We start from the raw sequence: 26536 nt of genomic DNA, 5'->3' as shown, positions 1-26536 counted from the left end.
AGGAAGTTTCTCAATTCCGGGTTGCTTCTCTCCTTGGTTAGCTTCCATCCATTGTTTCTCATCTTGCCTTCAGGTATTTTGGAAAATAGTTTGACGCCCCCCTCTCTTCTTGGTAGGAACCCCTCAAATACCGGCGCACTGCTATCACGTCTCCTCCAATCCTTCCTAAGATGAGTAATTTCCTGATTTGAGTAACATCAAATCAGAATGCATGACCAGGGGAACAGTTGGTTATTTCTAATCATGAGCTACCTTTTTTTTTGAATGGCCTGTAGGATGTTGTCATTCATTGTGTGGCCTCTGAGAATGCAAAAGGTGAATTCATCGAAGGTTTTGAGGCTATTGTTTCAAAGATGGCTTTCACGACTCTCCGTTTTCCTAGTCAGAAATGGTTATACGTGAAAATTTACCTTATACACCTGAGAATATAAAGAGCAAGATAGACTCCGTGTTAGTTCTTAATCTGAACTTTTAGATATCGGAACATTCATATAACTTGTTTAGTCTGCTAAAGTTCTTTGGAATTGCAAAATATGTCCTCGGCTTGGTTTGAGATTCATAAAAAGTAGCCTTGACATTATAGAAATTATTAATGATCTCTTGTGAACCCTTTTAAGGAAAAAAAAACATGAAATCTGATGATAATGAAGAAGAGGAGAAAAGTTGGAGGATTTCCATGGACTCATGGGAGGAGCTATGAATAACACCCAAGATTTTCTTACGAGATTTTCTATGTGTGCAAAACAGGAAGGGTTATGTAATCTTTTAAATGTGATTATCCTATATAAGGTTGTATTTGCTGGAAGGAGGTATCTCTTTTTCTCTCAAACTGCAGTCTGGGAGATTGCGGTTCGATATTGCAATATCCAATAAAACCTGTTACGGATTCTGATTATCACAGTTTGTTGTTTTATTTTTATCGTATTCTCACAGAAACAATTTTATCTGCTGAGTCCAGTGAATCATGATATTCAAAACCCTCTGACACATAACCTTTATTAGTGCTTTATACAAAGTGACACAGAATAATTAATCCACATTTAGTTCGAAGCTCAACATGGACTTCAGAAACACAAACGGACACTTGGCAAAGCAGTTCTTTCTCACAACAAGCAATTGCTTAACTAACATTAACATGGATTGCTTAAAAAGATTCGCGGCTTTCTCTGTCTCTCTCTCTTTTTTCTTTTCCCCAAACGTATCTTTTTAAATATTTCCCTTGGAAAGAATATTTGATCCTCCAGGTTTTATTATATAAAAATAGAATATTTCTCTATGTACAAACAGTACATTACATGATATACAGAAGTAGATCAAAGAAAAAAGGATGAATGCAGACCGTGAGGGAAAAACTAAGGAGGAATATCAGTTAAATACTGCACATTTCATAAAAATTACATTAACAAGAAAATTTTCGTTTGCAAATATCAAACAGGACCAATGCAATTGGAAACTTCCCCACCGCCCCAACGACTTAATTTATACGTCATTGTCTATCTGTACAGACACATACATGTTTATGCATGTCATTCTGAGTGTATGCATGTACAAATATAAACAGACACATCGTTTTTTCTCTCTCTCTCCCCATAGGTGATATGCATGTACAGTATATTTGTACATATCGACATTATTGTATTTTAAGGCACATTTTACTTAAAACTTATGTACATCATCAAACTCAGGTAACAAGATCTTGGGGAAGTTTGAACTTTTCTATGTCCATTCGCAGATGGGTGAGGGGGAAAGAATGAAAGTAATGGTTCATTTATCAAAAAGAGATATTAAAAAGTCTCCTCCCCTCCTCCTGGAATTCTTGGGGCAGACGAAGTGAGTCACCAAGTGGTGGGAAGAGACACTCTGCACATGCTCAGAGCCACTGTCCTGCTGCAAAAGGAGGAAGAGAACAAACATCCCCACAGATGCAGCCTTTTGCAAAGAGAAGTTCAGTTCCGTGTTTCCTTAAAGAGGGCTTGATACGTTCACACGTGTATCAAGGGCTGGAGGAAAGTCACACTTTCTTGCTGGCCTCGGAAGGAGAACCTAAATAATGGTGAGAAGGGGACTCGTACAAAGGGACCGAGATCTCCTGGAGGTCGGGCAATCGGCCTGGATGAGGAGGAGACCTCAGGGTCACTGTCCTGTCGTAATCCCGGTGGAGAACCTTCTCGTAGACACTCTGCAGGCCTACCGTCTTGGGCAGCTGGGCGGGGTAGAAGTGGTCACGATGGAGCGTGTCTCGAGGCAAGGAAGTCGTCCGGCAAAAAGTGGAGAGCTGGGTTTTGGGGTGTGGGGACGTATGGGAGTTGGTCTGGGCACAGGAGGGGCTCCAACATCGGTCCGAATGGCCCAGAAGTTTGCATTCAGCGGTGCAAGCCCACAAACCTAGAGGGGAAAAAAAAAAGGCAAGCGACAGAGTAGAGATGAGAATGCAAGAGACCCAAAGGCCGAAGGAATTCTGGGTTAGGAATTGCAAAATGGGCTCCTTGACGTGCTCTGAGCTGGATTTTTTATTTTTTTTCATGAAGACGTTTCAGGACCCAACTAGGTGACATCATCAGTGCTAGAAGGGAGGGGACTTTGTGGAGAGGAGGAGGAGGAGGAAGGAGGAGGAGGAGGAAGGAGAAGGAGAATCATCCTGGAATAAGGAGGAGATGGAGGAAGGAGGAGAGGAAGAGGAAGAAGAAGAAGGAGGAAACTATGGTATCCTTGGGGCTTTCTGAGCTAGATTGTTTTTTCTTGCAGACATTTCATGACCCAACTAGGTGACATCATCAGTGCTAGAAGGGAGGGGACTTTGTGGAGAGGAGGAGGAGGAAGGAGGAGGCGAATCATCCTGGAATAAGGAGGAGATGGAGGAAGGAGGAGAGGAAGAGGAAGAAGAAGAAGGAAACTATGGTATCCTTGGGGCTTTCTGAGCTAGATTGTTTTTTCATGCAGACATTTCATGACCCAACTAGGTGACAACATCAGTTCTAGAAGGAAGGGGATGTGGAGAGGAGGAAGAGAAGAACTGTTGGGTCCTTGGCGCTCTCTGAGCTTGGTTGTTTTCTTGCAGACATTTCATGACCCAACTAGGTAACATCATCAGTGCTAGAAGGGAGGGAGGTACATAGAAAGGAGGAGAAGGAGTAGGAAGAGGAGGAGGAGGAAGAGGAGGAATAGGAGGACTGTGGGGTCCTTGGTGCTCTCTGAGCTGGATTGTTTTCTTGCAGACATTTCGTGACCCAACTAGGTAACATCGTCAGTGCTAGCACTACATAACATCATCGCTAGCACTGATGGTGTTACCTAGTTGGGTCATGAAACGTCTGCAAGAAAACAATCCAGCTCAGAGAGCCACAAGGACCCCTCATTTCAACCCTGGGCAATGAATCTAGGTAGCCCTCGACTTACAACAGTTCATTTAGTGACCAAAGTTACAACAGGACTGAAAAAATATTGACCGAGGACCATTCTTTCACAGTTACAACCTTTGTAGCACCCCATGGAAATGTGGTCAAGCTACAAACACTTGGCAACTGGCTCATACTTATGACCGTTGCAGTGTCCCGGGAGTGTGTACGTCACGTGGTTCCCTCTTGCGACCTCCCGACAAGCGAAATCAATGGGGAAGCCAGATTTTCTTAACAAACTGCAGTGATTCGCTCAATGACGGCAGCAGAAAAGGTCGTAAAAGGGGACAAAAGCTCACTTGGCAACTGTCTCCCTTTGCAACATAAATTTCATCCTCCATTGTGGTTGTACGTCGAGGACTACCTGCATTCTCCTTTATTAATTCCAAGTAGGATGAAGCACTCCCACTCACATTTGTCCCCCGTTCACACACGCACATACACACATCCACAATCAATTATAATCCGGCATTTTGGGTTGGAGGAGCCACCATTTTGATTCAGAAGAAGATGAACTCCATTCCTGCTGGGTTATCTGGCAATGGAGCTGCTCCTGCAAGCTTCATTTGGATGGCTCTAAAAACCCCGCAAGGAATGGGGTTGCTATTTTATGGATGAAGCATGAGACAACATCAAAAACTCCAGCAGGATTCAATTCTGGAAAACAGCTCATCCACCTAGAACCCGCTGTCAACTCATAAAACATTTTGTAAACACGTTTTATAGTTGACGACAGAAAGGTGGGGGAGAAGAGCAGACGGCAGCGTGGAATCGAAAGTCCATTCCATTCATATTTTCTTCGAAGACTGATTAGATGACTGAAGCTTCTGCCATGCAACAATCTAATTGGAGAGCATGATTGATGACTCTTGGCTATGGATGTTTTTTGTTGGATGATACACCCAGGGGCGGGGGGAGGGGAAGCAGGATCAAGGGTGACAGTGAATTACATATCTCAGAGTTGGCTACGCCTAGATAAATGCTGGACGTAGAATGTTACCTTCAAATAAATCTTTTTTAGTTTTGAGATGCGGCTCGAGGCTCATGATTTAATTGGAGTGACTGCCGGAATCCTGACACCCGCACTGTATATCAGACATTAACACGATTGAGCAGGTTCAGAGGTATTTATTGAGAAGAATCCTCCGTTCCTCTACTCACCATAGAATTCCCTGTGTTTCCAGTCTCGAAATGTTGAGCCTGGACAATCTGGAACTCCGCCGCCTGTGGTCCGGTCTAAGCATAGTTCACAAAATGGTCTGCTACATCTTACCTGTCAACAACTTCTTCAGCTTCAACCACAACGACAACACAGGCAAACTACCGATACAAACTCAAGGTGAAGCACTCCAAACTCGATGGCAGAAAATACAACTTCAGCCACAGAGTGGTCAATGGCTGGAACGCCAATACCCAACTCCTTGGTTGCAGCCTCAACCCCTCATAGCTTCAACCTCAAACTGCCTACCGCGGACCTCCTAACCCCATTGCTAAGAGGTCCTTAAAAGGGGCGTGCATAAGTAGGTGCACCAGCGTGCCTACCATCCCTGTCCTACTGTCCCCGTTTCTCTCTATTTACTCCCTTCGTTCTTGTTCTTGTTCATACTTGTTCTGACCCAAACCTGGTTCCATGGAAACGAACGCAAAACGGAGGTAACAGCAAAACCTTTTAATGCTTCTCTACGAATTCTGTTCCTTCCCAGTTAAAAGGCTGTTTCGAACTAATGGTCTCTGATAAGAACAAGCCTTGCCAAGGTGGTGCAAGGCTGCCAAAAATACTAGGTAAAGTTACTAAGAAGTATTTTAAACACAAAAAGTCTCCAAACACCAACCAAGATACTCTGAACATCCACAAGGCTTGAGTGCAAAAACTTCTTTGCTTCCTGCAAAGAACTCCGGTTTCTCAGCTGGCTTTTATCTCTTAAGGGAGGGCCCATTATCTTGCAGCCTTACTCCTGAGTCGCCCGTGCTGCTGCAGCTGCTCTTTCCTTTGAGCAGCCCTGGGCACACATGCAGTGAGCACAGGCTCCTCGGGGGCCTCTTCCTCACTGCTGCCAGCCTCCACAATCTTCAAATGTAGCACTCCACTCCATGATGGTCCTGGCCCCATCCCTGCATCACACGCAGGCCCCTCATCTGCGTCCTCGCTCTCTGAGACCTCAGCTGTCTGCAACTGCTGCCGGCGAACCACAACAATACCTATACTTTTTATCTTGTACATGTTTGACAAATAAAATAAATAAATAAATAAATGGATCGATTGGTCTCCAAACTGCAAAGAACCATAGCTTTTGCCATGCCATTGCCAACCATTTGTTGAATGCCTATTAAAAGTTACAACTGAAAAAAGGAATATATATATATATATATATATATATATATATATATATATATATATATATATATTTTGTTTTCTGAGGTTCTCTGGTATTTGTATGTGGATCTTTGGTTGTTGGGTTTTCCTCGCAGTAAGATTGATATCTGAAACAGTTTCGATGAAGTCTCATTCATCATCAGAGCCGGAGACAGAAGCCTGAAGATGATGAATGAGACTTCATCGAAACGCATTGCCTAGATACTTGAATCTTCGAGAAAACCCGAACAACCAAAGATCCACATATATATATATATATATATATATATATATATATATATATATATATATATATATATATTATATATGTTTTCTGAGGTTCTCATGGGTATTTGTATGTGGATCTTTGGTTGTTCGGTTTTCTCCGCGTAAGATATATATATATATATATATGACCACTCATCCCTATGATCACGTAATCAAAATCTGTACGCTTGGCAATTGGCTCATCTTTTTGATGGTTGCCACATCACAAGGTCATGCGACAAAGTCAACAGGGAAGCTAGATTCGCTCAACAATCATGGGATTCACTTAGCAACTTCAGTGACCCGCTTAAGAACGGTGGCAAGAAAGGTCGTTAAAAAACGGGACAGAGCTCACTTCAGAATGGTCTTGCTTAGCAACGGGATGGCAACTTCAATTGTGGCTCGTATGTCGAGGACTTCCTGTAATGAAGACTTCAGCCATCCATGTTGAGGAAAGCTATGGGTAGGTACTGTGTATGATCTTTCACGCATGAAAATATCTGTAACCTTATCAACATTCTGCCATCCTTTGGCTGCCATCTAGACCAGGGGTCTCCAACCTTGGCAATGTTAAGCCTGGAGGACTTCAACTCCCAGAATTCCCCAGCAACTGTTGAAGTCCTCCAGTTGCCAAAGTTGGAGACCCCAAGGCTAGACAAGACCGCTGAATTCCCAGGAAACAATAATGACCAATTCTGTGTTATTAAATGTGTTATAAAACCCTATATTTTGGGAGGAGGAAGAGAAGGAAGCATGTAGCCTAGAATTGAGGGTGCAAATATCCAAAATTGGCTTCTCAAAGTCAGTTATCTACTTTCCCCAAAATCTACTGTCCTCAACATATCATCCTCCTCCTCTTCCTCCTCCTGTTTTAACAACCCCATAATCCCTTGTGGGTTGGAGTCTGTGCAATTGAATGGAGTGGAGTGTTTACTGGCTGGGTGCCCTTCCTATTGCCTGTCTGTCTGTCTGTCTGTCTGTCTGTCTGTCTGTTCATCCATCCATCCATCCATCCATCCATCCATCCATCCATCCATCTATCTATCTATCTATCTATCTATCTATCTATCTATCCGTCTATCTATCTATCTATCTATCTATCTATCTATCTATCTATCTATCTATCTATCTATCTATCTATCTCTATTTTATCTTTCATCTATCTATCTGTCTGTCTGTCTATCTATCCGTCTATCCGTCTATCTATCTATCTATCTATCTATCTATCTATCTATCTATCTATCTATCTATCTATCTGTCTATCTGTCTATCTGTCTATCCGTCTATCCGTCTATCCGTCTATCCGTCTATCCATCTATCTATCTATCTATCTATCTATCTATCTATCTATCTATCATGTATCTAGCTATCTATCTCTTTTAATGACTCCATAATCCTTTGGGGGATGGAGTCTGAGCAACTGAATAGAGCTGAGTGTTTATTGGCCGGATGCCCTTCCTGTCACCAGGGCAGAGTTTTGTTCAGCAGATATATTCTCATTGTGCCCAGGGAGAGAAAAATATCTGCCTCTACCTAGAATCAAACTCACAGCCTCCTGATTGTAAGGTGAGAGCTCCACTTCTAGACTACCACACCACTCCTACTCATCGCTTCTAGAAGCTCTTGACTGGGGAAGCCAATCCAAAGCAATAAAGAAAAAGTAAATATGGTTAAAATAACTTGTATTTTTTTTGCTTTGGGGCAGTGTTGTATATATCTCTTGTGTTTGTCCCATCTAGGTTCCCCAAGGAGGGGACAAAATGAGCACGGGTGTGAGTAACAACGGCCAAATAAAAATTGAAAAGAATTAGGGATTAAAACAGAACTGAGTTTTGAAAACTGAGTCAATTATCTAGGGGTATACTTTACAAGCAATGTTCAACACACAACCACCATTTCCATCACTAAGCAATGTGGGGGCTGTTAAGGGAATGAGGCTCAGTCTTGCAAGCTTTTTTGGGTCATGTCTTTAAGTGAATCATGTGGTCATTAAGTGAACCTTGTGGTCATTAAGCAAAGCCATCTTTCTTCACTGATTTTGCTCATCAGAGGCCTCCTGGGAAAGTGGTAACTAGCCATCAAAAGACCCCAGGGGTGTAATAACTGCGTGATAGTTTCCAAGCGCTCAAAGTTTGATCACGTAACCACGGAGACGGTCGTGATTACAATGCGGATGATTGCAATGTTGGCGCTGGGATGGTCGTAAGTGCAAGGATCCATTGTAAATCACCTTCTTCCAGCAACGTAACTTTGGACGACGGTAAAAACGAACTGTAAGTTGATGGCTACCTGGACGTTTATTAAAATTCAGAATGAAGTGGGATAATATCTGTTGTCCTAGTTTTAGTGTAATATCCACAAAATGTACAAGTAGGATACGCAAAGCCATGATAACTGGCTCAGGTGATCTTGTGGCCTTCATCAGATTAAACCACATTTCCTTGGTCCACGTTCCACATTTCATCTCGTACATCACAACAGCTTTCAGGGAAGCTATAAAGCAGAAGTGGACAATCTGTGGCCCTTTAGCTCTTGTTGGGATTCCAGATTTTGTCTGAGTCAACCTTGCCACTAATCAAGTGAAATCCAATCATTGCAGAAAACCAGATTCCTCCAACCTACAGTTTCTCACTTGCAATTTTTCGATGCGTGGGTCAATTCCCACCAAATAGTTATGTTCTGGGAGCAGAAGACAACGCATCTGGAATGGCTAACGTTGAGAGACCCACGTGTTAAACTAGAGCAGTGTTAGAGTAGACTAGCACATGCATAGTTCCTTCTCGCCACGCATGTTTCCAGTTGCAATTTCCCCCTTTTAGTTACGAAGAAAAAACTGGCCTTTACTCTAAGAAGGCCTTCCATTTTCAACGGTGACCAAACAATCAGCAATTGCAACAAATTCATCTGCTAATCTGACTTGGTAATGAAGCCATCTATGAACGAAGGTGAACATATGTGTCCTAAGATAACGTCGCAAGGTACAGTTTGGGTGGGTCACTGGGGCCAGATGTTTACTCTTCTGAGCTTTTGGACTTGTGCTGGAGGCCATCCTTGGGGACCAAACCCAGATTGGATCTTGCAAAACCATGTATTTTACATGAGCAAAGCAAATTGGGCTCGTATCTCTACTCAAACCACGTATTTTACTAGAACTAGAGCCAAGCAAATTGCACTCACATCTCTACTCAACCATGTATTTTACTAACGCCAAGCAAACTGGGCTTACATCTCTACTCAAACCATGTATTTTACTAGAGCCAAGCAAATTGCACTCACATCTCTACTCAAACCATATATTTTACAAGAGCCAAGCAAATTGCACTCACATCTCTACTCAAACCATATATTTTACTAGAACCAAGCAAATTGCACTCACATCTCTACTCAAACCATGTATTTTACTAGAACCAAGCAAATTGCACTCACATCTCTACTCAAACCATATATTTTACTAGAACCAAGCAAATTGCACTCACGTCTCTACTCAATCCATGTATTTTACTAGAGCCAAGCCAATTGTGCTCATGTCTCTAATCAACCACGAAGCTTTCTTAGTAACCTTTTATGAGTCACCGTCTCCAAGCCTCAAAGGAGCATCGGTCGGAGGAGAACGGAGGATAACGCAATATTTAATTAAAGTGAATCTGTTCCCGCGGGGCGGATGCACGTAGTATCTTCTGCCCCATGGGTACCCCAGGCCCCAAGGGGCCTCGCTAGCGGCGATGAAGAACAGCACGGGCCGCAGCTCTGCCTGTTGCTAGCTTCCAAGGACCGTTCCCCAAACAGCAGGTGACCATTTAGGTCATTAGAGGGTGATTTGCAACAAACAACCCGCTCTCGGATTTGTAAAATAAATCCCTCCACGCGACAGGGTCGATCCGCTAAGGGGGTGGGTGGGGCGGCATTGGAAAGAAACCTTTACCATTTTGCATATGGGTGATGAGGTCCTTCTTCAGAGCGTCTCCGCTGATGTCGGAATCGCTGTCGTTGAAGTCACTGTCCCCTTTGCCGCTGTCCTTCCCACTGAATTTTTCTCCTTCCCGGCCGGACAAAGTGTTGAAGGAGTGGCCCTTCCAAATAGGGACCAGGGCCGCTGGTTCTTTGCTGTAACTGGGGGTGGAAGTGTAAGACTGGAGAAGAGGAAACATTGGAGAAAGACACACACACAAAAAGGAAAGGCACAGTTATTGTCAGAAGAAAAGACGTTACCAACGGGTAGTATATTCACTAAGACTGTATTACTATTCTTCTTCTCGTCTTTCCTATTGCCCGTCTCCTTTTCTACTACTGGGTTGCTTGTATCTTTACGTTTTGCATTGTTTTATTTGGTTCCCTAGTCGGATTTATGTTGATTGCTTATTTAGTATCCTACGGCTATCCCTAAGTGTTGCATCTTTATGATTTACGATAAATGTATTTTTTTACTATGACTACTCGGATCATGATTTATTGCTTGCAGCTTTTACGCACAGTGACAGCTTATGCACCAGAGACAAATTCCTTGTGTGTCCAATCATGCTTGGACAATAAAGAATTCTTGTACACTCACCTTATGAAGATGGGCAGCCCGTGCATTTCATAAGTAAAAAATAATAATAGAAAATAATAATAATAATAATAATAATAATAAAAACACAGGCTAATCCATTCCCCCTGAATACAGACAGTCCTTGTCTTACAATGGTTTAATTTAGCGACCGTTCGGTGCCGATAAAAGGGACTTATGACCGTTTTTTACACGTACAACTGTTGCAGCATCCCTGGGTGTTTTTTTTTTTTTCACATGATCCAAATTCAGACCCTGGGCAAATTGGTTCACATTTATGACGGTTGCAGTGCCCTGGTCCTCTTTTGTGACCTCACCATGGGGAAATCAGATCCACTTAACGTGTTACTAAATTAACAGCTGCAAAGATTCATTTAACCACACAGACAAAAGAGGTCATAAGAAGGGGACAAAAAAAATGAACTGATGTTTCACTTAGTGATGGAAATTTGGTGCTCCGTTGTGGTCGTATGTCGAGGACTAGCTGCGTGTGACTTTCCACCCCCTTGAAGCTAGATGATAACCCACCTGGATGGCTAATGCCTGAAATTCTAACCCGCTTGACTTGCGTTCAATGAATCTCTCAAACAGGCTGATGAGTAACTACGTTCCTTCCTTGTTATTAATTACTTATTTGATACTCGGAGGTAAGTTAAGCCACAACCAGCTAGGTAAGTCTCTTCTCTCCCCCCACCCCCAGCAAAGGAAGGTGTAAAAGGTTACCTCTGCATTTGCTCCTCGGAGTCGGCTCTGGCTGTCGTAGAGGCTGTTGGTTTCTCGGCTGTGCTCGGACGCCGGGATATCTTCACTGGCCGGAGAAGGCTCAGGACTCGCGAAAGAAGATTTGCTTGGGAAGGAGTGGACGTCGAAGCGCGGACTGGAGGGGTTGAGGGCCCCGTCGCTAGGGCTCCCCTCCTCGTGGTCCTTCTCCAGGTGAGAGGTGTCAAGCGGCTCCTCCAAGACCACCTTCTTCTCCTTCTTGCGCCGGTTGCACGTGGTGGCGATGGTGATGATGGCCGCCAGAAGCAAGGTACAACTTCCCGCCAGGATGATGATGACAATTAAGGGGACGTCCCATTGCAGAGGTTGGTCGTCCCAAGAGCTGGGCTTGGCCACGGACTCCTGGCCGCTAGAGGGAGGCAGCGATGCTGTCACCAGGAAGTTGACCACCACGGTGGTGGAGAGAGGTGGCAGCCCATTGTCGGTCACGGTGAGAAGCAACGGGTAGACTTGGCCTAGCTGCTCGTCAGATAAGCTCCTCCGGAGAGTAACCTCTCCGGTTTTCTGGTGGATGGCAAAGAGATCCAGGGATCTTTCCTGCTGTTGGGGATCCTGTGAGAAAGCAAAGCTCAGCTCTGCGCTGGAGCCCTCATCCGCATCTCGGGCTTTGATGTGGACCACCAGGGAGTCTCGGGAAGCTCTGCTGGAGACCCCAATTTCGAGAGACCCGTTGGTGACCGTAGGAGAAGTGATGACCGGAGCGTTGTCGTTTTGGTCCATCACCCGTACCTTGACCAAGGCTGTGCTGGACAGTGAAGGAGATCCTCCATCTGTAGCCTGGATGGATAGCTCCATCTCCTTCAGGATCTCATAGTTGAAAGTCCGGAGAGCGTAGATAGCTCCCGTGCCCGGGTCGACCGAAACGTAGGTGGAGATCGAGGCGCCCATGATTTGGTTGTCCAGCAGGCGGTAGCTCACCTTGCCGTTGGGCCCCAGGTCGGGGTCAGAGGCCGCCACGGTGGTCAAGTAGGCCCCCGGGGGGTTGTTCTCGGGCAGGGCCACCTCGTAGCGGGCCTTGGCGAAGCGCGGGGCGTTGTCGTTCTCGTCGGCCACGCGGACGGTGAAGGAGCGGACGGTCTTGGCCGGGGGAGAGCCCAGGTCCTCGGCCACCAGGGTGAGGTTGTACTCGGCCACCCGCTCGCGGTCCAGGGCGCCCGTGGTCAGCACCAGGTAGCTGGCGGCGTCGTAGGCGCGCTGCAGGGCGAAGGGCTGGTGGGGCGCCGGCAGGAGAGCGCAGCGCACCTGGCCGTTGGCGCCCGCGTCGCTGTCCGAGGTGCTGACCAGCGCCACCAGGCTCTGCGCCGGCGCCGCCTCGCTCACCGCCGCCCAGCCGGCCTCGTCCCCCGCCGCCGCCGCCGCCGCCTCCGCCTCGGCCGCCTCCACCTGCTGCTGCTGCTGGCCCCGCGCAGCCCCCGACCCGGCCGGGCCGCCCAGGGCGCTGATGGCCACGGCGGGCGCGTTGTCGTTGACGTCCAGCAGGCGCACCACCACTTTGCAGGCGGCGGCCAGCGGGCTGGCGCCCCGGTCGCTCACCTGCACGTCCAGCTCGTAGGTGCGCTGCAGCTCGTAGTCGACGGGGGCGCGCAGGGCCAGGCGGCCCGAGAGCGGGTCGAGGCTGAAGAGGCGGCGGGCCTCGGGGGCCACCTGGCTGCCCCAGGCGTAGAGCAGCTGCCCGTTGGCGCCCTCGTCGGCGTCGGCCGCGTCCAGCTCCAGCAGCAGCGCGCCCGGCGGCGCGTCCTCGGGCAGCTCCAGGGTCAGGAGCGCGCCCCGGGGGAAGGCGGGCGCGTTGTCGTTGGCGTCCAGGACGCGCACGCTGAGCGTGGCCGTCCCCGAGCGCGGGGGGCTCCCGCCGTCCTTGGCCACCAGCTCCAGCCGGTAGCCCGCCTCCGCCTCCCGGTCCAGCTCGCGCAGCAGCACCAGCTCGGCGCAGCGGAGCCCGTCGGCGCGCCTCTGCGCCTCCAAGCCGAAGGGGCTGCCCGGCGAGAGGGCGAAGCTCTGCAGCCCGTTGGAGCCGGCGTCCGGGTCGTGCGCCAGGGGCAGCGGCAGGCGGGTGCCGGGCGCCGCGCTCTCCGACACCTCCAGGGCCACGGCGGGCTGCGGGAAGCGCGGCGCGTGGTCGTTGAGGTCCCGCACCTCCAGCTCCACGTGCACCAGGCGGAAAGGCGGAGCTCCCGCGCCCGCCGGGCCGCCCAGGCTCAGCACGTCGAAGGCCAGCAGGCAGGGCGACTCCGCCTGGCCGCACAGCTGCTCCCGGTCCAGCCGCTCCGGCCCCAGGCTCAGCTGCCCGTCCCGCTCCCGGACTCGAACCAGCGACCCGTTGCCAGGCGCCTTCACCAGCCGGAAAGTTCTCTCCGCTCCCGTCGCTCCTTTCAGGGGCAGCTCGTCGGCCAAGGTTCCGATCACCGTGCCTGGAGGCTCTTCCTCGTAGGTGTGGTACCGAATCGTTTTGCCCAAAGCCGAGGCTAGCAGCAGCAGCAACAGCAGCCAAGCCAGGCAAAGGATGCCCACCGGGTGGCTTGGCACGGACGGGCAACCGCGGTCTTTGCGGGCGCCCATGCTTCGCTCGCTGCCAAGCAGAAGAAAAGAGAGAAAGAGAAGGGAAAAAAAGCAAGCAGGAAGGCAGGCAAGAGAAAGGGACCCCCACCCACCCCGCCCGCTAACCAGCCAAGCTCCCTTTCCCGGCTGTCAATCCTCCCCACAGCCCGGCCCGCCGTGCGCCCCCGCCTGGCATCGAACCCGTTGAAAGGAGAGCGCCGGCTTTCTAACCCCCCTCCACGCGTCGGCACCTGCTCCACCCGCGCCCCGCAACGCTTCTTCGCCTACTAAGACTGACCCTCCCCACCCGGGCTCTTGAAATAGGCGAGGGTATGCAAATGAACGTCGCCAAGGCAGCCAATCGCGGCTCGGCTTTTCTCCCGGGACCCCCCCTCCTCCCCCATTCTCCCACACCCCGCCCCAACCCGGTCGAAAATTCTTGAGACCAGGAATAGCGAGATCCGTGGGGTAGAAGAGACCCCATAAAAAGTCGCCTCCTGCGGGAAGGGTCGCCCCTCTACGTCCCCCCCACAATAAAGAGACCCCGGGGAAAAACAGCCACAAGAACCACAGACTTGGGGTGGGGGGTTGTCTTTGGGTTTTCGGGTCCTTCCTGCTTCCTCGGGGTGCCCCTTCTTTGCTCTCCAGCGGGGCAGCGGGGTGGGTGGGTGGGTAGCTACTCCGGGGAGAGACCCCCCTCATCTGCCTTGGCCGTTCGTGGGAGCTGGCACAGCCCTTCCGTTAAGCGGGTGGGCATCTTCGTAAGCTGGAGTCTCCAACCTGGGGTTCTAGGGGCGAGGGTGCAGGCTCCTTTCCCAATGGGGGGGGGGAAAGGGGAGGGGAGTCTCCCCCCCTCCAAATAGCCAAGCATCCTGTCTCTAACTGAAGCGGGAAAATAGAGGGAGGGGGCTGCTGGCGGGGAGGGGAAAGGAAGAACGAGGGGGGAGAGAAACGAGCCGGGAGAGCGCGGAGCCGGGCTGTAGAAGACGCCCCCTCCCCAAAATCTTCCCTGGGATGGAGGAGAAGAAGCTCTCGGTCCCTTTCGAAAGAAAGACCCCCCACCCCCCACCCAACCAGCCCTCCGCCCTTGGTTCTCGGTCCTTCGCTGCCCGGGCTCTCCAAGCTACGGTGGGGAGAAGAATTGGGGGTCTGGGGAGGTGGTCTTATGGGGGAGTCCCGGGGAATTGGGGGGGGGCTCCCTTTTACTCCCCACAACCAGCCCACTCCACCCCGCCACCCTCTGTGGAAACCCGGCCGGGGGCTTTAGAAGGGAGAAGGGGGGTGGGGGAACCCTCAAACCTCGCCCCGATCGCACCTGGAAGGTGTAGAAGCGGCTCCGCTTGGCAGGACGCGCGGGGAAGGAGGACGCCGAGCGAAGGCGGCTCTTTGGCTGCTTCCAACGCGGAGGAGAAGCGGGAGCGAGCAGAGCTGCGCGGAAAAAAAGAAGAAGAAGAAGAAGGAGGAGGAGGAGGAGGAGGAGGAGGAGGAGGAGGAGGAGGAGGTGGAGGAGGAGAGGATTTGGGGGTGAGGGGTGAGGGGGAAGAGCGCCCGCCTCCCTTGCGCTTTAGAGCGCAGCCTGGTTGGAGGCGCGGATGCCGGAGCGCAGCGCCCGAGCGCGCCTTCCGACGAGACGCTGCTCTTCTTCTGGCCCCGCTTCGGGTGGGCGAGGAATCTACAACCCCCCCGCCCCGCGCCCCGCGCTTCTCCGAGATACGACGCAGCCTCTGCTCGGCGAGGAGGATGCTCAGCGCAGGGAAAGGAACAAAAAAACCCTTCCCCACAAAAGAAACCCCCCTCTCCCGTCCCCCCGTGTTACAAGGAATGTCTGGAAGTCTGGGGAGCTGAGCGGTTGGGGAGGTTGGGAGGGAGGGGGGTTGGGAGGGGGAGGGCAGAAGGGCCGGTCATTCCAGGGAATCCCGGGGGCCCCAGGGGCTTTTGGGGTTCCCCATCGTCACAATTCGGAATTAAATTTGGCAAAGGGAGGGAAGGCCTGGGAGAAGAGGGCCTCCCTCCCCCCTCTCTCTTTTCTCCTCCCCTTCCCCTACCTCTCCCCTTCCCCTCCCTCTTTCCTCCTCTCCATCCTTCCTTTCCTTTCCTCCCCTCCTCTCTACTTTCTTCCTCTTCTCCTCTCCCTTCCCCTCCTCTCTCTCTCCTCTCCCTCTTTCCCCCTTCCCTCCTCTCCTCCCCTCTCTCCTCCCTTCCCTCTCTCCCCCCTTACTCTCACTCTTTCCTCCTCCCCCTCCCTCTCCATCACTCGTTTCCTCCCCTCCTCTCTACTTCCCTCCTCTCCCTCCCTTCCTCTCGTCTCCTTCCCCGCCCCTCCTCTCCTCTCCACTCCTCCCCTCTCCCTTCTCTCTACTCCTCTCCCCTCCCGCTCCTCTCCTCTTCTCCACTCTCTACTCCCTTACTCCCTTGCCTCCTCTCTCCTCCTCCCCTCCCTCTCCTCCTCCCCTCCCCTTTAGTCCTCTCCCCTCCTTTCTTCTCCCTCTCTACACCCCTCTTCTCCCCTTCCCTCCTGCCCTCTGCACTTCATGTCCATTCTCGCTGTTACCCCAAAACAAGGGCCAGCCCCTGCCTGCTTCTGCCAAAGGGCCAACTGGGAGGCAGGAAGGCTCCCCCCACCCCGAGATTTCAGCAAGAACCTGGTAGGGCTTTGTAGTCCCCCCCCCTCTTCCCTGCCCCTCCCCCCTCGCCCCAACATCCCTTTGGGGCGCTTCCTCCATTAAAACGAGGAGGTGGAAGAAGAAAAGGGACTCAGCCAAGGCCAGCTCTCTGGCCAAGCGTCTCCCTCATGCATGCTCTCTCTCTCTCTTTCTCTCTCTCTTTGTTTCCCAGGTCAGGAGGACCAAAAGTGATTGAAACTGACATGGACAGGGAAACTGGCAAAGAAGTCACCAAAGTCCCCTCTCCCTTCCAGAATCCTTAAATTTTAGACACTGCACAGAGAAGCAAAAACTCAGCAGCCACATGGCTTAGATGAATGTGCATTGGTTATTTTATATAGTCCAACCTCTACACCCACCTTCCTTCCTTCCTTCCTTCCTTCCTTCCTTCCTTCCTTCCTTCCTTCCTTCCTTCCTTCCTTCCTTCCTTCCCCCTTCCCCCCCGGCTCCCTGGCTCCCTGGCTCCCTTCTCTTTCCTTCCTTCCTTCCTTCCTTCCTCCCTCCCTCCCTCCCTCCCTCCCCTCCCCTCCCCTCGTTCTCTTTCTCCCTTCTCTTTCCTTGCCCCTTCCTTCCTTCTTCCCTCCCTCCTTCCTTCCTCCTTTCTCTCCCTCCCCTCCCCTCTCTTGCTCCCTCGCTCCTTTCTCTTTCTTTGCCCCTCCCTTCCTCCCTTCCACAGAAAGCCAGATCCTTGCTTATCCCCAGTATAAAATTCAAAACAGCCTCATGACTTCGGTGCCATAATTAAATACGGTTCTGTTTCATCCCATTGTTTGTGGCATGTAACATATGCATCAAAATCCAGACTTTGGGGCAGGGGGACTCACTGGCTGTATGACTGGGCTAGATCTTGAACAGGTGGGGTCCCTATAGATGGTCTCTCCCACCCCCTCTGGCTGCTGATTTTGGGAATGAAAAGACAACCCATCAGTGAAAGAGAAACAGGAATATAATTTAACTTCACATTTGCTTGGGCAAATGCCTAAAATTAGACCCGATTCCAACATGCATTTAAGCATCAAAAAAGTGTTTTAAGAAGGATTTCTTCTTCCATAAGGTGATCCTCAGTGAGTGACAGATCCTAACAAGCTGGCTGGAGAAGGATGACAACATTTTCTTCTCTTTTTATCTGCCTTGAAGGAAATTTGTGGTTCTTTTTAAAACAACCAACTGTCCATCTCTGACAAGTGGAGAATGCTAGGAAGGGAGCTGTCATTGCACAGTTGTCAGAAATCAGCCAAGCGCCTGGCTTTTAATAAAAATTGGGATCCTGAAAAGAAGCCAACAGATTCATCCTGATCTTTGACACTCGGAGAAACATCCTTATGGATGGGGTCTGTAGAGAAAGAGGGAAGACTAGCCTAACTCGACTCCAGAGTCTTCTGGTGACGTGATGAAGGTGGACAGAACCATTTCTCTAGGTTGCTATAAGATGTCCCAACTTATAAGATCTACTTATGACTTATATGGGCAGGAGGATGGAAGATCTCAAAGATGAAGATCTCAAAGATGAAGAGAGGATCTCAAAGATGAAGATCTCAAAGATGAAGAGAAGATCTCAAAGATGAAGATCTCCAAGATGAAGAGATCTCCAAGATGAAGATCTCCAAGATGAAGAGAAGATCTCAAAGATGATCTCCAAGATGAAAAGATCTCCAAGATGAAGATCTCCAAGATGAAGCGAAGATCTCCAAGATGAAGATCTCCAAGATGAAGAGAAGATCTCAAAGATGAAGATCTCCAAGATGAAGAGAAGATCTCAAAGATGAAGAGAAGATCTCAAAGATGAAGATCTCCAAGATGAAGAGAAGATCTCCAAGATGAAGAGAAGATCTTCAAGATGAAGAGAAGATCTCAAAGATGAAGATCTCCAAGATGAAGATCTCCAAGATGAAGATCTCCAAGATAAAGAGAAGATCTCAAAGATGAAGATCTCCAAGATGAAGATCTCCAAGATGAAGATCTCCAAGATAAAGAGAAGATCTCAAAGATGAAGATCTCAAAGATGAAGAGATCTTCACTAGAAGATGAAGAGAAGGTCTCTAAGTGGTAGGAAATTTCTCCTTAGTTCTAAGTTGCTTCCTTAGAACTTCTTAGAATTTCTCCTTAGTTCTAAGTTGCTTCTCTCCTTGATTAGTTTCCACCCATTGCTTCTTGTCCTGCCCTCTCGACGTTGCCTCTAGAGTCATTGTGAGTGCTCCATCACTGGAGGTTTGTAAGACCAGATTCAGACAACCACTTGTCTGGAATGGTGTAGGGTCTCCTGCTCGGCCAGGGGGTTGGACTAAAAGGCCTCCAAGATCCCTTCCAACTTCGTTATTCTATATTCTACAAGGTCTCTTTCAGTCTTAGGATTGTAACACTGCTTGGTTGGAATCCATTCCTTGCCTGGTATGAAGTGCACAAGGGGAAATGCTGGTGTGATGGCATCTGGCTGCATTGGACGTCACAGAGATGGAACATGGATAAGAATGTGGGGCATCAACTTAGAGTTGGGTCTAGAATAGAATAGAATAGAGTAGAGTAGAGTAGAATAGAATAATGAAGAATAGAATAGAAAAGGATACAATAGAACAGAAAGCTCAAACTGCGCAAGGAGCTGCTGATCCAGTTCTACAGAGGAATTATTGAGTCTGTCATCTGCACCTCTATAACCCTCTGGTTTGGTTCTGCAACCCAACAGGACAGACACGGACTCCAGAGGAGAATTAGGACTGCAGAAAAAACAATAGCTACCAACCTGCCTTCCATTGAGGACCTCCTTACTGCACGAGTCAAAAAGAGGGCTGTGAAAATATCTACGGACCCCTCACATCCCGGACATAAACTGTTTCAACTCCTACCCTCAAAACGAGGCTATAGGGCACTGCACACCAGAACAACTAGACACAAGGACAGTTTTTTCCTGAAAGGCATCGCTCTGCTAAACAAATAATTCCCTCAACACAGTCCAACTATTTACAAAGTCTGCACTACTATTACTATTAATCTTCCCATCACTCCTTATCGCCCATACCCTCCCACTTGTGACTGCATGACTGTAACTTTGTCGCTAGTATCCTTACGATTTTTATTGACTGTTGACTAGTAGGATTTGATTGCTTATTGTACCCTGTGACTATTATTAAGTGTTGCACCTGATGATTCTTGACTTGGGAAATCTTTGGAGATTTCCTGGTGGTCTCCCATCCCATTCCTAACCAGGTCTTTCCTGGAAGGAAAAGCGAGCCCGGGAGGGGAACCCCCCCAAAATCAGCTATGAGCCCCGTTCCTGCAGCCTTTGCAGCTTCCTTCTTCAGCATCCAGCCCCAGGGCAGGGGGTCCTGGTAGTTGCACGCGAGAGGAGGCCAGGCTACAAGGAGAGGGAGGGGGGAGCTTGAAGTGGGGGAAGAGAGAGAGAGAGAGAGAGAGAGAGAGAGGCGGCTGTGTTAAGAGATATTCTTCCCCACCATCCATGCCCTGTACAGGCACGCGAGAGGACGGGGCCCGGGGCACGGCTAGAAGCCCCTCCGATGGCCCCCACTCGCGGGGCCGGGGGAGGTGGGGGGGGCTTCTAAGCTTCTCCGTCTGGGGTGGAAACAGCCGCTTCCCTTCCAGATGATGGAAATCGGATTTAAGCCAAGCCACAAAAGGGCCTGCGGGGGGTCCCCCCCCAAAAAGCGAGATTCCCCTCTTGCAATGCACCCTCCCTCCCTCTCTCGCCAAGCCCGTCCACAAAGGCAGCCCGGGGCGGGGGCGGGGGGAGAAAGGCTTTGTTCTCTTCCAAAGCCCCGTAGCCGCCCCCACTCAACCCAACCCAACCCAACTCAACTCAACCCAACCCAACAACTCAACCCCACTCCCACCCACGCCGGCTTAAGCAACCGGCCGGCTGGAGAACAAACGGCGACTTTGCGCAGCGAGACCCCCCACGCCTTTCTCCGTCTCCCGAGCCAGCCCTTAGCCGGGCCACCCCTCCCCCCTCGGCCGCTTCCCTCCCCGCACCCGGGGGTCCTTAATGCGGTCTTTGTGGACCCACTCGCTTGCAGCAGCCTCCTTCTCTCTCTCTTCCTCCTCCCCCCGCCCCGCAAGGTTGACACGGGCGTCACGTGACGGATTAAAGGATTTCAAACAGACCCCCTCCCTCCTGCAGTTGCCCCCTCCCCACCCCCTGTGGCTTCGGGAAGGGGGCGCACAATGGGTGCACAATGGCTAAAGGGTTTCAAACAGACCCCTCCCCGCCGCCGCCACCGCCAGCAGCCCCTTGGCCCCCCACCCCAACCCAGCGGCTCTTTGGGAAGGGGGCGCACAATGGGGCCGGATCAGAGGGCTCTCCCTCCCCCCGGCTGCCGCCCCTCCCCAAGTTTCTCAGGGCTGGCTAATAGGATTAGCGCTCCCATTTCAAGCCTGCTCCCGCGTGTAATTTCTTTTTAATTAGGATTAGGTGGCAGGGAAAGGCAAGCGAGGGTCTGGGAGGGGAGAGGGAGGGGTTGGGGGAGAGTCACCCCCTCCCGTTTAAGAAGAAAAGCCTCTCTTTCTTTCTCTCTCTCTCTTTCTGTCTCTTTCTCTCTTTCTTATTCTCTCTTTCTCTTCTTCTGTTTCTCTCCCTCTCTCTTATTCTCTCTCTCTTTTTCTCTCTTTCTGTCTCTTTCTCTTATTCTCTTTTTCTCTCTCTTTCTGTTTCTCTCCCTCTCTCTTATTCTCTCTCTTTTTCTCTCTTTCTGTCTCTTTCTCTTATTCTCTTTTCTCTCTCTTTCTGTTTCTCTCCTCTCTCTTATACTCTTTTCTCTCTTTTTCTCTCTTTCTGTCTTTTTCTCTCTTTCTCTCTCTTGTTCTCTCTTTTATTTCTCTCTTTCTCTCTCTCTTATTCTCTTTTTCTCTCTCTTTCTGTTTCTCTCCCTCTCTCTTATACTCTCTTTCTCTCTCTTTTTTCTCTCTGTCTTTTTCTCTCTTTCTCTCTCTTATTCTCTCTTTTTATTTCTCTCTTTCGCTCTCTTATTCTCTCTCTTTCTGTTTCTCTCTTGTTCTCTCTCTCTCTTATTCTCTCTCTCTTTCTGTCTCTTTCTCTCTCTCTCTTTTTCTGTCTTTCTGTCTTTCTCTCTTTTTATTTCTCTCTTTCTGTCTCTTTCTCTTTCGTTCTCTCTCTCTTAGTCTCTCTTTCTGTCTTTCTCTCTCTCTGTCTCTTTCTCTCTCATTCTCTCTCTCTTATTCTCTCTTGTTCTCTCTCTCTCTCTTGTTCTCTCTCTCTTTCTCTCTCTCTGTCTCTTTCTCTCTCGTTCTCTCTCTCTCCTCTCTCTTATTCTCTCTCTCTTTTTATTCCTCTCTCTCTTTCTCTCTCTCGGGGCCTTTGTCCTTTGGTTGTTTTTGCCTGCCTCTCACCCTCGGCTGGAAGTCATTCCTCCCCGGTCCTTTCTCTGAATTCATGTTTAGTTTTTTTTATATCCCTCCTCCCCCAGGAAGGTGGTTCCATTAAACAACTGGATTTTCTGTGGGGGTTTTTTGGGGGGTGAGTGGGGAGTTTGAAGACATTTTGCTTCTCAACCAAGAAGCTTCTTCAAAGCTAAATGAGAAGCCAAAGGTCTTCAAAGGAAGAACCAAGAAAGTCCAGTTTCCTCTTTAAAAGAAATCACCTTTGGGACAACCCTGACCTGGAGAACGGAGAATCTTCATCAGTGGTGGGATTCAATATTTTTTACTACCAGTTCTGTGGCCATTGCTTGGTGGGTGTGGCAGGGGAACAAGACCTGTAAAATCTCCAGTCAGAGGTGGAATTTGCCGGTTCTCCGAACTCCCCAAAATTTCCACTACCGGTTCTCCAGAACTGGTCAGAACCTGCTGAATACCCACCTCTGGTCTTCAGAGATAATGCTTTGAAAAATGTTTTGCTTCTCAGCCAGGCAGCTTCTTCCATTCTGGAGAAGAGGAACCGAAGAAGCTTCTTGGAGGAGAAGCGAAACACCTTCAAGGAAAAAACCAAGAAAGTCCCGTTGCCTGTCGGAAAAAAAAAAAAGAAAAAATCACCTTTGGGACAACCATGATCTGAACGATGGAGAAGCTCCAAAATTTGCTTCCTGAATGAGTCAGGTGCAGAAGTGGCACTTGGCTGGTTCTGACCGGTTCAGTAGAACCGGTAGCTGAAATTTTGAGTAGTTTGGAGAACTGGCAAGTCCGGCCTCCGACTGGTCCCGCCAACCCCATCTCTTCTCTGCCTCCCATCGAGTCCCAGCTGATCGGCTGGGTCTCCTTTGGTTGCCCTGCCCAGGAGAACGGAGCTGGAAAGCAGGTTAGTGGGGTGGGGTGGGGAATAGGGATTTTGCAGTATCCTTCCCCTGCCACGCCCACCGAGCCACGCCCACAGAACCGGTAGTAAAACATTTTGAATCCCATCATTGAAAGTCAAATCTTGACCGTGGCCCAATTCCTCTCCCTTCTTAGTAACGGGCTGTTCCGTGTCCAGAGCAAGCCAAGAATCACCCAAGAACGTGTGTGTATCCAACACCGGGGCTTACAACGGTTAGTGGCATGACGAGCAACAATCCAGAAAAAAACACACCAGAGAAGATGACAGCAGCAAGTGATGAACTACTTTACGGTTGAGGCGGTTTTGCTTCTTGGCGGAAGCCGCGCGGATTTTCTGCTTCAGGCTTCCAAAGGGGGTTGTTTTTGTTGGCTGGAAGGGGGGCCGCTCCGGGGTGCCCCCAAGGGTTGACCTGGTTTCTCTCCCCCCCCCACCCAGGGATTTGAGTATTAGATCGTCCTCAACTTACGAGAGTTCCTTTAGTGACCATTTTGGCACTGGGGGAAAAAATGGGTGGGGGGAATTCTGGCCATTTTTCACGCTTTCTAGCGAAAAGGATTGTTTTTAATACTGGATTTTACTCAACTGTGTTTTTATTGGGTTCTAGTTTTTGAGTGTGATTTTCTTACTGGCATCAGAATCTTTTTTTGGAGGGTTTTTTTGTTCTCTCCAGCTTCTGAAGTATGCGTAGTATAACCTTGCTCCTCCTCCTCCTTTTCTTTCTTCTTCTGCTCCTCCTTTCTTCTTCTTCTTCCTCTTCTTCTTTCTTTTTCCTCCTCCTCCTCTTCTTCTTCTTCCTTTCCTCCTCCTCCTTCCTTTGCTTTCTTCTTCCTCCTCCTCCTCTTCTCCTCTCCTCCTCCTCCTCCTTTTCTTCCTTTCTCTTCTCCTCCTTTCTTCTTCCTCTTCTTCTTTCTTCTTCCTTCTTCTTCCTCCTCCTCTTCTTCCTCTTCTTCTTTCTTCTTTTTCCTCTTTCTTCTTCCTTCCTCTCCTCCTCCTCCTTTTCTTCCTTCCTCTTCTCCTCCTTTCTTCTTCTTCTTCCTCTTCTTCTTTCTTCTTCCTCCTTCCTCCTCCTCCTCTTTCCTCCTCTGCTTCTTATCCTCCTCTTCTTCTACCTCTTCTTTCTTCTTTTTCCTCTTTCTTCTTCCTCCTCCTCTCCTCCTCCTCCTTTTCCTCCTTCCTCTTCTCCTCCTTTCTTCTTCTTCCCCTTCTTCCTTTTCCCTCCTCCTCTCCTCTTCCTCTTCTTCCTCTTCCACTCTTCTTTTTCCTCCTTCCTCCTCCTCCTCTTCTTCCTCCTTTCCTCCTCCTCCTTCCTTTGCTTTCTTCTTCTTCCTCCTCCTCTTCCCTCCTTCCTCTTCTCCTCCTTTCTTGTTCTTCTTCCTCCTTCCTCCTCTTCTTCTTTCTTCTTCCTCCTTCTTCCTCCTCCTCCTCTTCTTTCTTCTTTTTCCTCTTTCTTCTTCCCCTCTTCTTCTTCTTTCCTCCTTTTCCTCCTTCCTTTCTCCTCCTTTCTCCTTCTTCTTCCTCTTCTTCCTCTTTCCCTGCTCCTCTCCTCCTCCTCTTCTTCTTCCTTTTCCTCTCTTCTTTTTTCTCCTTCCTCCTCCTCTTCCTCGTCCTCCTCCTCTTCCTCCTCCTCTTCTTCCCTCCTCCTCCTTCCTCCTCCTCTCTCTCTCTCTCTGTCTCTCCCTCCCTCCTTCCCTCCCTTCCTCTCTGCTTTTTTCAGCCCTTTCTGGAATCCGCCCAAGCACAGATGGAGCCCCTGGAAGTACTTCTGCAGACTCCCGCTGCTCTTGTGAGAGTTTCCTTTCTTCTCCACACACTCTTGTTGTTTAAATATAGCAGGCCACGTGAACCAAGATGGGCATCCCCCCCTTGCCCATCCCCCCTCCCCTCCCCTGCCCGGAATTCAGGCTCGGTTGGCTTGTGTGAGTTCAAGACTTAAGCTGTTTGATGATGAAGGAGATTGATGGGAAGGTAATAGACTCTGGGCTTCCATCCAGCCAAATTAATCACAGCTAATTTCAGCCTCATTGATTGCAGCGAGAGTTTGCAAGGGGGGGGGCGCAGAAGGGGGGGCTCTGGGGAGGCTCTTTGCCCTTCCCTGATCAAGAAGAGAACCTGGAGCTGGTTTCAATTCAATCAATAGGTTGCAAGGCACCTGGCAGGTTTTCTAGTCCAAAGACTCCCCAGTTCAGCGCTGATCTACCAATATTGTCTTCTATGGGGTTGGGATAATTCTATTCTATTCTATAAAAAAAAAGAAGAATAAGAATTCTATTCTATTCCTTCACAGAGATAATTCCAAACAATTCTAAGCAAAATAGAATAGAATAGAATATGAAATAGAAATAATAGAATAGAATAGAACAATAGGATAGAAATTATTTGTTTATTTATTGTCAATTGCTTCCAAGATAATAGGTATAAATAAAAACATAGTTATGAATACATGGATACATATAAGAAAAATAAAAAAGAAACAATAGGACAGGGACGGTAGGCACGTTGGTGCGCTTATGCACGCCCCCCTATTACAGACCTCTTAGGAAAGGGGTGAGGTCAGTAGTAGAAAGTCTAAGGTTAAAGTTTTAAGAAGAAACCACAGAGTCAGGTAGAGTATTCCAGACATTGACCGCTCTGTTGCTAAAGTCGTATTTCCTGCCATCAAGTTTGGTGCGATTAACCTTGAGTTTGTATCTATTGTGTGCTCTTGTATGGTTATGATTAAAGCTGAAGTATTCATTGACTAATATAATATATAATATATAATATATAGAATAGAATGGAATGGAATAGAATAGAATAGAATAGAATAGAATAGAATAGAATAGAATAGAATAGAATAGGAATAAAAATAGAATAGAATAGAATATGGAATAGAATGGAATGGAATAGAATAGGAATAGGAATAGGAATAAGAATAGAATAGAATAGAATAGAATAGAATAGAATAGAATAGGAATAGGAATAGGAATAGGAATAGGAATAGGAATAGAATAGGAATAGAATAGGAATAGGAATAGGAATAGGAATAGGAATAAGAATAGAAATTTGAAATAATAGAATAGAATAATAGGATAGGAACAGAATGAGCTGTAAGGGACCTTGGAGGTCTTCTAGTCGAACCCCCTGCTCAAGCAGAAGATCCTCTACCATTTCAGACAAGAGGCTCTCCAGTCCCTTCTTAAAAACCTCCAGGGATGGAGTACCCTGTGAACAAATCCAAAAGTTTTTCAGAGTTATGGTCGATTTCAGAAGACTCAAAACTAGCAAGTTTTCTTTTCTTTTCTTTTCTTTTCTTTTCTTTTCTTTTCTTTTCTTTTCTTTTTCTTTTTAAATCGGGTGCAATTCATGTGTAGATGGAACTCAATGGAGAGAAAAACACAGAACCTACCGCTTGTATTTCTGACCCAGGCCATTGGGCTTGGAAACAGGGAACCAATTCCCCCTCCTCTTGATTTTCCTCCCCTCCCAATCCCCCTAGAAGTGGTTTCCCTCCTGGCAGCAGGATAATTTTGGAGGGGTTTTTGTTCTCCCCCATCTTCTCAAATTATGTGCTATAACCTCCTTCTGTTCGGGGGCTAATTTAGTATCGATCTCTTTCTAATATATCATTTGGATTGTGCGGTATGGATTTTGCTGCTGTTTGCATTTTGTCGGGAACAAGGCTGGGAGCTATTTGGCTGAAAGTTAGGAGTAAAAATACCCAAACAAGCACATTTTTTAAAA

At 48.7% G+C, this 26536-nt stretch overlaps 1 protein-coding gene across 1 annotated transcript; it reads right to left on the bottom strand.

Annotated features, from left to right (window-relative positions):
- Positions 1-977: 977 nt before the first annotated feature.
- On the bottom strand, positions 978-13964 carry PCDH8 (protocadherin 8). The gene is made up of 3 exons (XM_026705368.2): positions 11285-13964; positions 9938-10145; positions 978-2385 (listed from the first exon to the last, which is right to left on the bottom strand). Exons 1-3 carry the CDS (start codon positions 13895-13897, stop codon positions 2012-2014), a joined length of 3195 nt encoding a protein of 1064 aa, XP_026561153.2. The 5' UTR covers positions 13898-13964; the 3' UTR covers positions 978-2011.
- Between the last annotated feature and the right edge of the window lie 12572 nt (positions 13965-26536).

The sequence above is a fragment of the Pseudonaja textilis genome, chromosome 8 (genome assembly GCF_049901715.1).
Source record: "Pseudonaja textilis isolate UNSWEBS1 chromosome 8, rPseTex1.2, whole genome shotgun sequence".
Lineage (NCBI taxonomy): Eukaryota > Metazoa > Chordata > Lepidosauria > Squamata > Elapidae > Pseudonaja > Pseudonaja textilis.
The sequence above is the reverse complement of the archived record's forward strand: the minus strand, read 5'-3'. Positions and strand labels throughout refer to the sequence as shown.